Below are 15,292 nucleotides of genomic sequence, written 5' to 3' on the forward strand. Positions count from 1 at the left end.
AGGTGCTTTTCACTACCCTTTTTATTTTCTTGACCTCCCAAGCCAGTGGACAACATTTATCGTTCTTTCCCACCAAGAATATGATGAACCTGGCTGTGCTATAGCACCCATCTGGAAGATTGGCATGTGAAGCATCACTAAAAATGACCAAACTCATATCTTCCGGATCACCCCAGGCTGGAAACTTGAGCACACATCTCTCAGATTTAATTTTTTAAGTGTTTTATTTGCTCTCAGAACTTGCTCAACTGTAGCATGTTTCATCATGGTACTCAGCTCCAACTCATCATAACTAGCGTCAGGCCTAATCTGAGTGCACAGCCAGTTCAACTGCCCAATCAAACTTTTCAACTGTTCCATTTCTTCCTTGGTAGCAAGATCCTCTTTTTGTGAGGATCTACCACGAGTTATTGGGATATAATTAACATTTTCTAGATAAGATTGTTGATTCAATGTCACTCCTAACTTGCTCTGCATAATGTCTAAACCTATGTATTTAAAGGCCCCAGAAGCCTGACTTCCGACTTGGAACTTCTCCTTTATCTTCTCAATTACCCATTGTTCAAGTTCTACAGAGCCTCCTCACAGGAAATCATCAACATGCATGATAAAGATCCCAGCTAGTTGCTCCTTATGGTTCCAGTGGAACATCACGGGGTCTGCCTTTAACTGAATGCAACCCGATTTCAACAGGACAGACCTCATGGAAAAATACCACACTCTTGATGCATCATTCAACCCATAAAGACACTTATTCAATTCCCATAGCTTTCCTTCTACATTCCCGGCTTCTTTGGGTGGTTTCAAAAAAACTTCCCTTTGAAATTTTTCCCCCTGTAAAAACGCAGCCTTTATATCAATTGATTTGCACTCCCAGCAATAGGATGCCAAAATAGCTAAAAAAAAAACCTTCAAACTCACTTTCCCCACAGTAAGTGAGTCCATTCTGACATCCTGATCTCCTAGACTCTCTTCAAAGCCTTGGGCTACTAATCTCACTTTGGCCTTATATGTGCCGTCTGGGAGTACCTTTTCTGTACAGGTCCATCTGTGAGATAAAGCTGGCTGTCCTCTGTCAGGTATTTCAGAATACACCCCAAATTCCTTCCAACTTTCTAACTCTTTCCATTTGGCTTCCTTTATCAGCTTACTTTCCAATTTATTAGCAGCAACTAGAATCTCTGTCAAATAAGGATTTGTACTTCTACTGAGATTGCTAGCTTGCTCTCTAGTCTTCCTTGTAAAGCTACGGCCTCTACTCACGTTCCTCTCTCTTTCTGGGCTGCTACTATATGATCGTCCCCCCACCATGCGGACAGAACTCCGTTTGCAAGTCCGTGATTTTTTTCTAGGGTCACGACCACTTTCTGGTCCACGGTCAGAACTCATACTGCGCTTTCTGGGTTTCCACATCTTCACCTCGGTTTGCTAATCGATAGGTCTTGTCTCCTGTCCTTCATCCTGCACATTTAGCCAATGTTTGTATTTACCAGTGGCCTTTCCTGCTCGCCCTATGATAGGGGCATCCCTCCACACACTGGTCCCTTCTGGCATGTATGTTACCTTTGTTCCTACTTTGGGCAATTGCCCTTTTGGACCAATAGCATTGTCCTGTATCTCAGTATTACTTTGTTCATAGTCAGTCAACCCTGTGTCTGCCGTTGTCTGCTCCTCATAACTGCCCAGTGTATGTGTATGCGAGGTGCATGGTGCCTCCTCGTGTTCTATGTCGTGCTCAGAGCCTGTAAAAGGTATAGTTAGTACCAATTAACTGTGAAGAATATACCCTAACAGTTTGATTACCGTGTTGCACAATTACTACTTTCCCATCACTCCCTATAACCTTGCCAGGTCCTTTCCACTCTTCCTGGCCTTCCCTTTTATAATGTACCATGTCTCCTAGTCTAAACTGTTTTCCTGACGGTCTTATGCAGTGTCATAGGGCCCGCCGAATTTTATCTGAAACCTCAGCTTTAATGAGAGTTTTTCTGCCCACGTGCAAAGCATTCAGATGAGCAGAAAAAGTGGAGCTCATGCTAGTCCCTTCTAGAGCAGGGGGAGCATCTGATAACACTGAAGGTAACTTCGGATTTCTTCTGTACACCAACTGATACGGACTGTACTCCCCAACCATTTGCAGAGAGTTCTTTCTGTGCACCGCCCATGCTAGCACCGTTTGCAGTTTACAACCTGGTTGATCAGCTAATATTTTATGTAACACGTCATCTATTACTGCATGGTTTCTTTCACAAAGACCATTACTAAATGGGCTCTCAGCTACAGTGTGCATGACTATGATGTTTAAATTTTCACACATATCTCAAAATTCCTCATTCCCCACCATTATCTGTGAGGAACTTCGTTGGTGTTCCTAATCCTGTTCCTACCCATTTCTTCATGACCTTATCGACAACAGTCCTTTTGTCAAACATGGTTGCCATATCTATGAAGTGCAGTAAAAAAGATAACCCTATCCTTGTCCCAAACTTTCAAGTCCATCGCCACTGCATCGTTAAACTCCCTGGCTAGTGGCAGCTCACAACAGGACGCGGTGGTGTCTTGCAATAGTAAAGGTAAAGTTCACACTGAGCAGTGACTCGCTCAATAAGATCATCGTATCCTTTATCGACCACTCCCACATCTCGAAGCAGAGCCTTCAGTTTCTGTGGTGCCAGATGTGCAAACTGTCTATGTCATTTCCAAATGATCTTTTTGTCCACCAAATTCTCATTCTCAAGAGTTAACAAAACTTTTTGATGAGAAATCTCTGGCTTCCTTATTGGCAAGCAGTAATGGCCTGACCGAGTAAAATGTAGATCCACATTTTTCCAAACACGACTGCTCTATCATTCTTTATATCTAGCATCATCTGGGCCCTCTTCATTGTAGAGCAACTCAACAATTGCGGTATCTCGCTAGAAACCACATCAGTACTGATAAACAGATTGATCCCTGCTATCTTACAAGAGAGGACCACCCGTCTGGAGGATGTTAATGTATTATCATCTCCGAACCTGAAGCAGGTAGAGCTTTCGTACTCCTTAACCTTCCGCCGGTCTGCCTCATCGAGAGACTCCAGATAGCAGTCAGGCCAGTCCATGCCGCACACCGTAGAAGTGCAACCACTGTCCAGAGCTGCACAGTTGAAGGAATCTACCATCAAGATACTCATCACCAGGTTCAAACTCTCATTGATCAATACAATTCCTTCATGGCAGTCACCATCATCATTTTCAGTTTCAGATGAATCCGTCTCGTGGGTCACTTCAAAAATACGATTCCTTTGTTGTGGGCAGTTCATTGCGTAATGATACTGGGAATCACACCGAAAACAGCGATTAACCATTCCCCGTGCATTTTTTGGGTTTAAGCGTCTACGGTCACCATCCCAGACACACTTTTTGTCCTGACTCTCAAAATGGCTAGGGTTACAACCATTTTCAGACCTCTTGTCATTAACCCCATCTTTGTACTGGAATCTTCGCCTAATATTTGGTCAACTGTAAAATTCGGTCACCGTCAAATCCTCTATCCTTTGTTTTACAGCATAGTTGTTCACATTTGCTAAGAAAGTGGCAGGGAACAACTGTTCCCCCAGAAATCTTTTTAGGGCAGCTGCCATTTGATCCAAGAGAGGTTCTTTCCCCCGGAACTGAACCCCTGTTAGTACTAAAAGACTATCAACATGGGAAATGCGAGTCCAGTAATTTAAATGCCAATACTGACTCTGAAATTTCAAATTCAAATCTCTGTAGTCTCCTGTACCATCTATCAAAATCCATGATATATTCTTCCATGGACTGATCATCTGATTTCCTAAACCTATCAAAGATCCTCCAAGCTTCATACGCTTCCAATAACTCATCCTTATTGTAAAACTTATCCAAAAATTGTATCAGACTGCTTAATCCCTCTTCATGATCCAAATCATCCACTTCCCACTCTGAAAATACTTTACTCCTTACCTTACTTTTGGCTGATAATAATAACGCCAAAGACAAACCTTGCTTCACCCTGGGTATAGCAGTAACTCGGGTCCACATTTCAACTTCAGCCTTCCATTGCTGATAAGGTTCAGAGTCACAAAAAAATTGGTGGATAGTCAAAGCTTGTGATTTTGCACCGGCCTTCCACCGTTACATAACTTAAATTGTTAGCAACAGTACACTTCTTTTCCCTCAGAGGACTGAGACGGAAAGCAATCAATACAGCAATCAATCAGCAAAGCTTAAAGTTCATCCTCTGCTACCATGTTGCTCACAATAAGAGGTTGTGGTGGAAGAATTAATCCAGGCAGGTCTCCTGGTTAAAGCTGGTTTATTTCCAAGACAACTCTTTAGTGCTCCTAACTTCCTAGTAGCTTCCACACCAAGTGTTCCAGCTGTACCTTTTTATTCTATTCAGTTGGGATAATTAATGCCCATCGCCTGTTTAACTACCAACTGGTTTTAACAAGATGATTGCCATATTAACAAGGGGACCACTGAAATTGATTCATGAAAAATTGGTCAAAATTCAGAAACGATTCTCCTGGATTACATATCAAATTTCAGGGAAAGATTGAACAAAGCATGTGATTTGGCTAGGGAACATTTAAAGATATCACATCAAATGATGAAAGTGAAAGCAAATAAGAAAGCTAAAATTCACAGTTTTGTTTCTGGAGAGAAAGTACTAGTTTTGCTACTAGTACTAGGTGATTCCTTAAATGCAAGATTTAGTGGGCCTTACAGGATTGAAAAGAAATTGAGTGAAATAAATTATTTAATAAATACTCCAGATAGAGGAAAGAAGCAGAGGGTGTGGCGTGTAAATATGCTTAAAAAGTACTTTGGCAGGGAAGAGGAACAAGAGGTGTTAGTGATGGTGCATGATGAGAAAGAGGTAGAAGTGCACGACTCTGAAATTGATTTTCCTCTAATCAAATTGGATAATGAGGGGGTGCTTGAAAATTTAAATGAAATATTAAGTTACCTTCCAAGCAAGTATCACGGTGATTTGGAAAAGCCACACAAACTTATTTGTGGAAATAAGTTGGCAAAGACGCATTTAGCTTTACATGATGTATGTGTAAAAATGTCATCTTCAATAAGGCAACAACCTTATAGATCAAATCCGGCAAAGTTATCACAAGTACAAAAAGAAATTGATTTCATGCTTCAAAATTATATAATTGAGTCTAGTTGCAGTAATTGGAGTTAGCCTGTTGTACTGGTACCGAAACCGGATGGAACACAAAGACCGTGTGTGGACTATCGAAAGGTGAATACGATGACAAAAGCGGATTCATATCCCATACCACGGTTGGAAGATTGCATTGAGAAAGTGGGGCAATCGAAATTTATCACAAAGATTGACTTGCTAAGAGGATATTGGCAGGTTCCATTGTCGGAGATATCAGCTTTTGTAACGCCAAGTGGACTATATCAGTTTAAAGTCATGCCATTTGGTATGAAGAATGCACCTGTGACATTTTAAAGACTGGCAAACAAAGTAATTGCAGGTCTAAGCTTTTATATATTGATGATCTAATCATTTTCACTCAGACTGGAGGAGCAGTTATAGCATCTGGAAGAATTATTTACTCGACTACAAGAAGCTAATTTGGTGAGGAACTTGGCTAAAAGTGAATTTACAAAAGTACAAGTTATGTATCTAGGCCATACCATTGGACATGGTAAGGCGGCTCTGAGAGATGCGAAAGTCAAGGCTATCATGGATTTCCCCGTGCCTACAACAAAATGAGAAGTTTTGAGATTTCTGGGCATGAGTGGGTTTTGCCAGAAATTTGTACCAAATTTTAGACAAGTGGTTGCTCCACTGACTGAATTATTAAAAAAGAACAAGTTTCAATGGAGACTGGAATGTCAGAATTCATTTGATAGTTTGAAAACTGTATTAGCTATGACACCAGTTTTGGCAGTGTCCAATTATGCCAAGCAATTCAAGTTGGCCGTTGATGCAAACGATACAGGCATTGGGGCTGTACTGTTACAAGATGATGACACTGGAATTGAAAAACCGATAGGGTATTTTTTCACAGAGGCTGAATGTACAACAGAGAAGATATTCAATGATCGAAAAAGAGACTTTGGGTTTAGTGTCAGCATTGTAGCATTTTGAAATTTATGTTACAAACAATTCATCAGAAACAATTGTTTATACAGACCTTAATCCTTTGAAGTTTTTTGGACAAATATCGAGACAAAAGTGCAAGGCTTTTCAGATGGAGTCTATTATTACAACCATTTAATCTATGGATTTTATATATATTGGAAGAGAAAATCTGTTCGCAGATGCATTATCAAGAGTTTGAAGCTTAAAGGAAAATGGGGCATTTTTAAAAAAAAACCCTGGACACTGACTGGAGTGATTTCTGTTGATACCAAGGACTTGTATATATATATATATATATATATATATTATAATACATGCATCTGGTAATGTAATAGTGTAATGAGTATAGGAGATAGTGTGAGATGGGTTATTAAAATGAAGCCGTCTTTTTAGAATTATGATGGTCCATTTTTTGATAGGGAGGGGGATGTCATGAAGCTATTCATGTATACAATATTATTGGAAAATATTTTTCTTTTAAAATAGAGGTTTAGTCTGTGGGTGTGTCTTAAATGGATTAAAGCCAGCTAGTCTGGGTGCTTTGATGTGTAATAGTTTTGAGATGTAAGAGGGGTAGAGTGCATTTGCATTTTTTTGAATAGAGCATTCAAGAAGTCTGGTACTATGAAAGAGGTTTTATTGTTAAAAGAGATGGAGTTCAAAGAGGCTGATGATACAATGAGAATTTACATTCAATGAGATGTGTTGGATACAACCGATAGCAGTTTTGTTTGTGCACGGCAGAGGCAAAGTAAGATCAAAGCAGCTATAAGCCGACAACTATCTCCACAGGAACCAAAGTGAAAAGAACCTCATTTTGAATTCCTACGATGACAATGCTTTGCCTGGTGTCTGGTTAAGTCTATGGGTTGCTGTTGCCTTAATGGAGTTTAGTTTGGGAATTTGTTAAAAGTTATGATAGTAATAATTTGTAGCCACGTGTATATATTTAACTTGTGTAAATTAATAGAATGCTTCATTTAATATAAAACCTCTTGAGAACTGGTGGTCTGATTCCTGAGTTTAGAGTTGCATCTCAAACATAACACTTAAAAATATAGGGCATGACCATTGTTTAAGTTTCCCTCTGGGATTTTTAAATAATTCAGCTTTACCAACTGCTCGGTCATAACACTCAGCTCCTGGCCTCATTACAGCCTTGGTTTAAATATGGACAAAAGAGCTGAACTCCTGAGGTGAGGTGAGGTGAGAGTGACTGCCCTTGACATCAAGGCAGCATTTGACCACGTGTGGCATCAAGGAGCCCTAGCAAAACTGGAGTTAATGGGAATCGGGGAAAACTCTCCACTGGTTGGAGTCATACTTAGCACAAAGGAAGATGGTTGTGGTTGTTGGAGGTCAATCATCCCAGCCCCAGGACATCACTGCAGGAGTTCCTCAGGGTAGTCACCTAGGCCCAACCATCTTGAGCTACTTCATCAATGTTCTTCCTTCCATCATAAGGTCAAAAGTGGGGATGTTCATTGTGCAATCATCAATGTTCAGCACCATTCAGGACGACTCAGATATTGAAGCAGTCCACGTCCAAAAGCAGCAAGACCTGGACAATATCCAAGCTTGGGCTGACAAGTAGCAAATAACATTTGTGCCACACAAGTGCCAGGCATTGAACATCTCCAACATGAGAGAATCTAAACATCGCCCCTTGACATTCAATGGCATTACCATCACTGAATTCCCCACTGTAAACATCCTGGGGGGTTACCATTGGCCAGAAACTGAACTGGACTAGCCATATAAATACTGTGGCTACAAGGGCAGATCAGAGGCAAGGAATCCTGTGGCAAAGAACTCACCTCCTGACTCCCCAAAGCCTGTCTGCCATCCACAAGACACAACTCAGGAGTGTGATGGAATACTTTCCACCTGACTGGATGAGTGCAGCTCCAACAATTCTCAAGAAGCTTGACACCATCCAGGACAAAATAGCCCGCTTGACTAGCACGCTAACCAACACCTCCAACATCCACTCCTTGCACCACCGACACACAGTAGCAGCAGTGTGTACCACCTACAAAACATGCAACGCAGGAACTCACCAAGGCTCCTTAGATAGGACCTTCCAAACCCACGACCACCACACCTAGAAGAACAAGGGTAGCAGACACGTGGGAACACCACCACTTCGAAGTTCCCCTCCAATCCACACACCATCCTGACTTGGAAATATATTATCGTTCCTTCACTGGCATGGGTCAAAATCCTGGAACACCTTCCTTAACAACAGTGTGGGTGTACCTGCACCACACGGACTGCAGCAGTTCAAGAAGGCAGCCCACCACCACCTTCCCAAGGGCAATTAGGGATGGGCAGTAAATGCTGGCTTAGTCAGTGACGTCCACATCCCATGAATGAATAAAAAAAAAATTCAAGGGGAAGTTGGAGAAAGAAATAGGTTATGATGACTGGATGAGAGGAAGCTCAAGTGGAGCATAAATGCCAGCATAAACTTGTTGGGATGAATGGCCTCTTTCCGTGCTGTTTTGTCTTTGTAATTCTATGTAAATTATCTTGGGGCCTCCTGAAACCAACATGGAATCAAGAGACAGCTAATGGCAGAAATGCCCATGAGTGTGTCCTGGCTTTCAGTAAAAGAGAGTCCTCAATCCAGGATTCTGCATTTTGCCACTGTATCCAGCTTGGGTTTTTTAAAGCAGAAGATTAAGCTTAGCAATGCTCAGTTATCTTCTCTATCACCACCCGTACCCCAGATTCTTAGTGCTCCTTACCTGGAAATTTTAATGCCAAGAGTTCGACTGAGCTGACATTCATTTCTAACTGGTCCACATGGTGCTGACAAAAATAGCCAATTTTTAAATTCCTGTCCAGAGAAAGCAAAAAAGAAATGAGGAGGATGCAGTGACAGACAGAATTGTCATTTTTTTTCCTTTTGTCCTGATGCAGTGATTTGTATTGAGGCGCGATTCCATCGCTTTATCCATCCCTCCTGTCAGCACCTCAGGCAAGAACAATCTGCTAACACTCGCTGCCCTCATTCAAACACCTTCAGCAACACTTACATAACAAAAGGCCATTTTGACTGAAGTATCCAGCATAGACGTGGAATTATTGTCCTGTTAAACCAAATATAACATAGCACTGGAACCAATTTGAAACATTCATTTTTCTGACTGTAAGACTGTTCTGTCTTCATTTGGAATATGATATAATGAAAGGTTGAAATTAACACTGTGCTGCCAAAGTATGAGAATGTGGGCAGATTCCAATCTCCTGCAGACCCACGTGTCAAAATGTGACACTGAACATGAACCAGAACAAATGTTTCAAACATGGGTGCAGATGCTGATAGAAAACAGCCTGAGACAAAGGAAAAGTGGGGACAATGGAGAGGCAGAGAGGGGGACAGAGCACAGGGGGAGAGGGATGGAAAAAAGGCAGCAGGGTGAAAGTCAGAGCAAAGGAGCAGGGTGGAGAGGGAGAGATGAAGACACAAAAACCTAGATAATATCTTAAAAATAACAGGGCATGTTTAGAGGGAATCTCCACGGACAGACGTCAATAAAATCCCAGTCAGGTAGCTGCTAATCTATGTTGCAGATAGCAAACATGCAAAGTGAATCTATGATAGGGCCAAGGATCTTTGTTATTCACCCAGTTTACTGCATCTACAATCCTTGATGTTGTGTTAATCCTTCGAGTTACCTTCTCTCTTTCCACCCTCCTGAGCCATGATTGAGGAAGTGCAGGTGACCTCCACTAAACCTCAAGATTATCACAACGTTCTTTATTTATATGTGGCCGGGTGCTCACCACCACTTGAGCAGTTTCCCACAGCAGCATTGCCGAGACTCAGGGGTAGGAACACTGGAATCCCATCAGTGCCATCACTTGCTTGCTGACATTTTGATGCTGTCTCAATGTAATTCAGACATTGGGGTAAACTCTGTTAGAATCATATCGTTCAGCATAATACTTTACTTTAAAATATGGAAAGACATTGCATTATATGGACACATTGAAGCTAACCTGGATTTTTTTTTAAAAAAAGGTCATGAGTTCACCTTTTCGAAGAAATCATGACCAGCATGGTACTTGATGGGGGAGAGCTGTTTGCTTGTTTGCACTGCAATTATTTTAACTGATGGGGAAAAAAGACTGATTTAAAGGCAAAGGCAAGCGATTTACTGGAAATCACAAGACAGAGATGAACTTTAAGTTTTGAACTTGTTTTTGAATTCAGTTGGGAACGAACTGAGAAGGGGAATAGCTCCCAGCTCACATTCTCTTTGCCTTGCCTGAAACCGTGTGATTGTCAGTATCCAGCTAAGAATCTCAGTGGAGCCCGTCTGTCTTTGGAATCCTGAAAGGCTGAGACGAGGAGGATTGATCCGTCTCTATTTTCCTCCATGCCGAAGCTCCGTTGGAGAGAACCTCCAGACCTCTACTGGGACTAATGATCAGTCTTCACATGAGGGTGCTCTAGATAGACAGCGTCAAAACTCTTTGAACCTATCCTTTTTTCTATAAAGTCTTCTCCAAAGCCCATTTCTGCAGAGGCCCCCATGTTTGTTCTTTGTGCGTGTGTGTGTGTGAGAAAGCACATGCGTGGGCTTGCTAAGGAATTTTAAAAGGAATAGTTATACTTCCAAGTTACAATTGTGTGTTAATCAGTTCTTGCAACTTGTTTTAAAAAAGTTTTGTTTTATAATAAATCAATCATTGTGAGTTTATTGAAAGAAGCCTTGTTGAAGTCTCTTTTATTCTGGGTCTAACAGTAGTGAAGGTAAATAATTAGCTATTTTGATGAGTGAATTAAACTTTTAAACTAATGGTGCGACCTGTGGAGTAGTGGGACTAGGTAATCCGCACACTCCTCCCATCCCAGTTGTAACAACTTAGACATTACCTGCAATTTAGCCCATTGAAGTCCATCCACCTCTGTATCCAATACTCCCACTTCACCAGTGCCTCACCCATGTGACCACTGTGCATGCACAGATCACAACAATTTGCATTGTTTTTATTCATTCAGGGGATGTGCATATTGCAGGCAGAGCCAGCATTTAGCATACAGCACCTTTAAAGGAATAAAACATCCCAAGGCACTTCATAAAGATAAGATTATGAAAGAAAATTTGACATAATGAGATATTAGGGCAGGTGACCAGAAGCTTGACCAATGAGACAGGTTTTACAGAGCATATTAAAGAAGGAACAAGAGGTGGAGAGGTTTATGTAGGGAATTCCAGAACTTATGGCCGAGGTAGCTAAAGACACAACTGCCAACAGTGCAGGAATTAAAACTGAAGATGCACAAGAGGCCGGAATTGGAGGAGAGCAGAGATCTCAGAGGGTTTCAGAGCCGAGGAGGTTGAGAGAGATAAGGAGGAATAAGGGCACGGAGAAATTTGAAAAGAAGGGTGAGAATCTTAAAATCGAAACGTTGCTGGGCTGGGAGCCAATGCAGACTGATGAGCATAGGGGTGATGGGTTACAGGCAGCAGAGATTTAGATGAGCCCAAGGCAACTGTTAAGCTCCATCCTACCTTCAACCAACATCCGTAGACTTGTATATTCCAGCTATTTATGTGGGGTTGCAGGACACCACATGATCCAGCTGAATGACCACCCAAGGCACGATGACAATCACCACAGGACAAGGAACCTCCTAGTCCTTGTAGTTCAATCACGCTTTTAAGTCATTAGCAGCAGCCTTGGACTGACTGTGAACAGGGTCTCCTCCCCCAGTGGCCCACTATACAATGGCTGTGAATGGGGTCTCCTTTAGTGGTCCACAATACACTGGCTGTGAATGGGGTCTCCCTTAGCAGTCCACACTTGGCTGTCATTATTGTTTACATAACAGTTACAGCATAAAGTAATTTTTTTGAGATGTTTGGAGATGCACTTAGACACTGCATAAGCTGGGATCATGCTCCTTAAGAACAGGAAAATTTAAACCTGTACAAGATTATGAGGGACATTTTGTAGAGTAAATGGGAAGAAACTGTTACCAATGGCAGGTAGATTGCTAAGAGAATACCGACTTAAAGCAATTGGCAAAAGGGTGACAGGGAAGGTACAGAGAGCTTGTTATTACACAGCAAGCAATTCAATAGTAGCTTTAAAAGGGAATTATAAAAATACTTGAAAAGAAAAAGAGGAAACTATATTCTCTAGAGTTTCAAAAAATGAGAGGTTATCTCATTGAAACATACAAAATTCTTACAGGGCATGACAGGGTGGATGTGGATAGAATGGTTCCCCTGACAGGTGAGTCTAGACCAGAGGGCACAGTCTCAGAATAAGGGGCAGGCCTTTTAGGACTGAGATGAGGAGGAAATTCTTCACTCAGAGGGTGGTGAATCTTTGGAATTCTCTACCCTAGGGGGCTGCGGAAACTCAATCACTGAGCATGTTCAAGACAGTAATTGATAGATTTCTGGATACTAGCGACATCAAGGGATATGGGGATACTGCATTCAAGTGGCTTTGAGGCAGATGATCAGCCATGATCTAATTCAATAGTTGATTTAATTGTATGGTTTTAGTACTGTATATATCCCAGGGCTTTCCTTTGAACCCTTTTATGACTGGCTGAAGAGGTTTGAGATGTTACCATAGACTGTACCTGTGTGCATGTCTGATACCCTGAACTGGTGCCAGGTCCCCGAGCAATATCCTTAACAGTGTTGTTTTACCAGCGCCATTCTCTCCAACCTGTTGACAGAAGACTGCGGTTAGGGATCGACAACAAAAACAGGCTTTATAGTAATAACCAGAACAGTCTGGAGGGTAGAAGGCCAAAGTACTCATTAAGGCAAGTTTACTGAAGCATGTGTAAGAACACAGGAACAAGAGAAGGCCATTCAACCCCTCTAACCTGCTCTGCCATTTTAGATCATGACTGATCTCTACCTCAAAGCCACATTCCTGCACTACCTTGATATCTTTAATAGCTAGAAATCTATCTATCTCCGTTTTGAATATACTCAATGGCTAAGCTTGCACAGCCCTTTGAGGTAGAGAATTCCAAAGATTCACCACCCTCTGACTGAATAAATTCCTCCTCATCTCAGCCCTAAATGGCCTATCTCTTATGCTGAGACTACGTCCCCTTGCTCTAGACCGTCCAGTCAGGAGAAATATCCTTCCTGCATCTGCCCTGTCAAGCCCAGTAGGAATTTTGTATGCTTCAATGAGATTACCTCTCATTCCTCAAAAGTCTAGAGTATACAGGCCCAGTCTCCTCAGCCTCCCCTAATGGACAATCCCACCATCCCAGGAATCAGTCTTGTGAACCTTTTTGTTACCTTCCCTCTATGGCAAGGAGACCAAAACCGTACACAACCATCCAAGTACGGTCTCACCAATGCTTTATACAATTGCACAAAGACTGCTCTACTCCTGTCCCCAAATCCTTTTGCAATTAAGAGCCAACATACCATTTACCTTCCTAATTGCTTACTGTATCTCACATTAGATTTCAGTGACTTATGAACATGGACACCCAGGTCCCTTTGGACATCAATACTTCCCAATCTCTCACCATTTAAGAAACAGTCCCCATTTCTGTTTCTCCCGACCAAACTGGATAACGTCACATTTTCCCAAATGATAATCTGTTTGCCATGTTGCCCAGTCATTTAGCCTGTCTAAATCTCCTTGAAGCCTCTTTGCGCCCTCTTCACAACTCACATTCTCACCAAGTTTTGTGTCATCAGCAAACTTGGGGATATTACATTTGGTCTCCACACTCCAAATCATTGGTATAGATTGTGAATAGCTGGGGCCCAAGCACTGACCCTATGTCACACAGCCCGCCAATGCGAAAATGACCTGTTTATTTCATCTCTGTTTTCTGTCCTTGAAGCAATTCTCAATCCTTGCCGGTATATTACTCCCAAACACACGCGCTCTAATTTTGTTTTCTAACCTCTTGTTTGGGACCTTATTGAAAACTCTCTGAAAATCCAAATACACCATATCCACTGGCTCTTCCTTATCTATTCTGCAAGTTACATTCTCAAAAAACTCCAACAGGTTTGTCAAGCATGATTTCCCTTTCATAAATCCACATAGAAAATCAAGGTAGGGTTGGGCAGAGTCAAAGTGTCCAGTTATCATATCCTTTATAATAGATTTTAGCATTTTCCCTGTTGCTGATGTCAGGCTGCCCCTGTTTTTGCTCTCCCTCCTTTCTTAAATGGTGGGGTTACAATTGCTACCTTCCAATCTGCAGGAACCGCTCGAGAATATATAGAATTTTGGAAGATGACCACCAATGCACCCACTTTCACTCCATCCACCTCTTTCAACACTCCAGGATATAGATCATCAGCTCTAGGCGATTTATCAACTTTCAGTCCCATTAATTTTTCTACGTCTTTTTTTTGCCTAATACTAAATTCTTTCAGTTCCTCATTCTCACTAGTCCCTTTGTTCTCTAGTATTCCTGAGAGGTTTTTTGTATCATCCCCTGTGAAGACAGGCAAAGTACTTGTTTAGTTTCTCTGCCATTTCCTTATTCCCCATTATAAATTCTCCTGTCTCTGCCTGTGGAGGACCCACATTTGTTTTTGCTAATCCTCTCCTTTTACATACCCATAGAAGCTTTTACAGTCTGTTTTTATGTTTCTCAATAGTTTACTTTCGTTTTCTATTTCCTCCTGCTTAATCAGTTTTTTGGTCCTCCTTTGCCGAATGTTAAAATGGTCCCAACCCTCAGGCTTACTACTACTTGGGCAACTTTATAAGCCTCTTCCTTTGATCTAATACAATCTTTAATTTTCCTTGTTAGCCTTAGTTGGATCACCCATCCTGCTGTGTTTTTGTGCCTCTAAGAAAAGTAAATTGGTTGTAAACACCAGCCATTCCCTGTCTACCATCATACCTTTCAGTGTAGTTTCCCAACCTACCACCAAAGTTTCCTTTGTTTAGATTCAAGACTCTGGTTTCAGATTGAACTTCATTACTTCCATATTTAATGCAAAATTCTATAATATTAATCACTCTTCCCCAAAGGCTCCTTTAAAATGAGATTAATTAGCCTTTCTAATTGCACAATACTAGATCTAAAATAGCCTGTTCTCCAGTTGGTTCCATAACATATTATTCTAGAAAACCATCTCGTATACATTCCAGGAATTCATCCTCCACAGCATGACTGCTAATTAGGTCTATATGTAGATTA

The 15,292-nt window shown here is 41.5% G+C and overlaps 1 protein-coding gene across 2 annotated transcripts in view; it reads right to left on the reverse strand.

Annotated features, from left to right (window-relative positions):
* abcf3 (ATP-binding cassette, sub-family F (GCN20), member 3) overlaps positions 1-15,292 on the reverse strand; it is a 144,413-nt gene that overhangs the window by 16,569 nt on the left and 112,552 nt on the right. For both annotated transcript variants that reach the window (XM_078564404.1, XM_078564405.1), the window contains 2 exons: positions 12,731-12,819; positions 8,868-8,959 (listed from right to left, as the gene is read on the reverse strand). In XM_078564404.1, coding sequence (XP_078420530.1) covers positions 8,868-8,959; positions 12,731-12,819 — 181 coding nt within the window. The remainder of the gene's footprint in view (positions 1-8,867; positions 8,960-12,730; positions 12,820-15,292) is intronic.

Source organism: Cetorhinus maximus, chromosome 19, assembly GCF_964194155.1.
Source record: "Cetorhinus maximus chromosome 19, sCetMax3.hap1.1, whole genome shotgun sequence".
Classification (NCBI taxonomy): Eukaryota; Metazoa; Chordata; class Chondrichthyes; order Lamniformes; family Cetorhinidae; genus Cetorhinus; species Cetorhinus maximus.